We start from the raw sequence: 885 nt of genomic DNA, 5'->3' as shown, positions 1-885 counted from the left end.
CCCCCCACGCGCGCATCGCAGCTCAGTTCCCGCGCCTCCTGCACGTCCGCAGCAACGGTTCCGCCCTTAAACGGGCCGCGGCGCCGGACCGGAGGAGGCGGACGGAGCCACTTCCGGCTGTGGGCGGGGCCTGACCGCTGAGGGGGCCGCCATTACAGGCCTGTGAAACAAGGTAGGGGTCAGCCCGGCCTGCGGCGTAAGGCCTGTGCTGTGCGGAAGCTCAGAGCTGTCTGTGAGGGACAAAGGAGGCCCCGGGACAACCGAGAGCACGCCGGTGTCTGATCCCTCTGCCACGGCTCTGAAACCCTCCCAGCATCTTACACAAGTAACACCAGCAAGACCAACTCTGGGTGCATCTGGATCAACAGACAGGCAGCAAGAATACTGCAGAGATAGAGTTGCTTTGCAAAGTTTTCCTGCGATTCAGCAATCAGTCACATTGTGTTGTATCAGAATACTTGAGGGGTGTAAAATCCCAGTGTAAAACCACATTTGGGGTGCCCCGATTTGGCTGGGACACTTCATGCACATGGATAACTATTTACCCTTCTAATTTCAGACTTTGTGCCCTGGTCTCTCTCCTTAGCACAGACCAGTCGCAAATTTTTATAACATAGTATGTTGCCCACACCGCTACCAAAATGGCATTTTCCATCCTGTTACGCCTCTCCCCAGCACAGCTCCTTCCACATCAGCAGGAGACACGCTTCCTAACTTTGCGTTGAAGTCCAAAAAGAGCAGAACTGCACATCATTCTGCCTGTATTTTACAGGCTCATTTTCAAACTGTCCAACGTTGGGTTGCTTCCTCTTCATCTTCTGGGCAGGAGATGTTCCTGTTCACTTTCTCTGAATCGCTCCTGCTTTGTTCATAAATGCAGAGCAC

The 885-nt window shown here is 53.9% G+C and overlaps 1 protein-coding gene across 1 annotated transcript in view; it reads right to left on the bottom strand.

Moving 5' to 3' along the window:
- Nucleotides 1–153, bottom strand: part of POC1A (POC1 centriolar protein A) — a 58,624-nt gene extending 58,471 nt beyond the window's left edge. Inside the window, exon 1 of the mRNA XM_009891280.1 lies at nucleotides 136–153. Coding sequence (XP_009889582.1) covers nucleotides 136–153 — 18 coding nt within the window. The remainder of the gene's footprint in view (nucleotides 1–135) is intronic.
- Nucleotides 154–885: the final 732 nt, after the last annotated feature.

The sequence above is a fragment of the Charadrius vociferus genome, unplaced genomic scaffold (assembly GCF_000708025.1).
Source record: "Charadrius vociferus isolate BGI_N301 unplaced genomic scaffold, ASM70802v2 scaffold758, whole genome shotgun sequence".
Taxonomy (NCBI): domain Eukaryota; kingdom Metazoa; phylum Chordata; class Aves; order Charadriiformes; family Charadriidae; genus Charadrius; species Charadrius vociferus.
The sequence above is the reverse complement of the archived record's forward strand: the minus strand, read 5'-3'. Positions and strand labels throughout refer to the sequence as shown.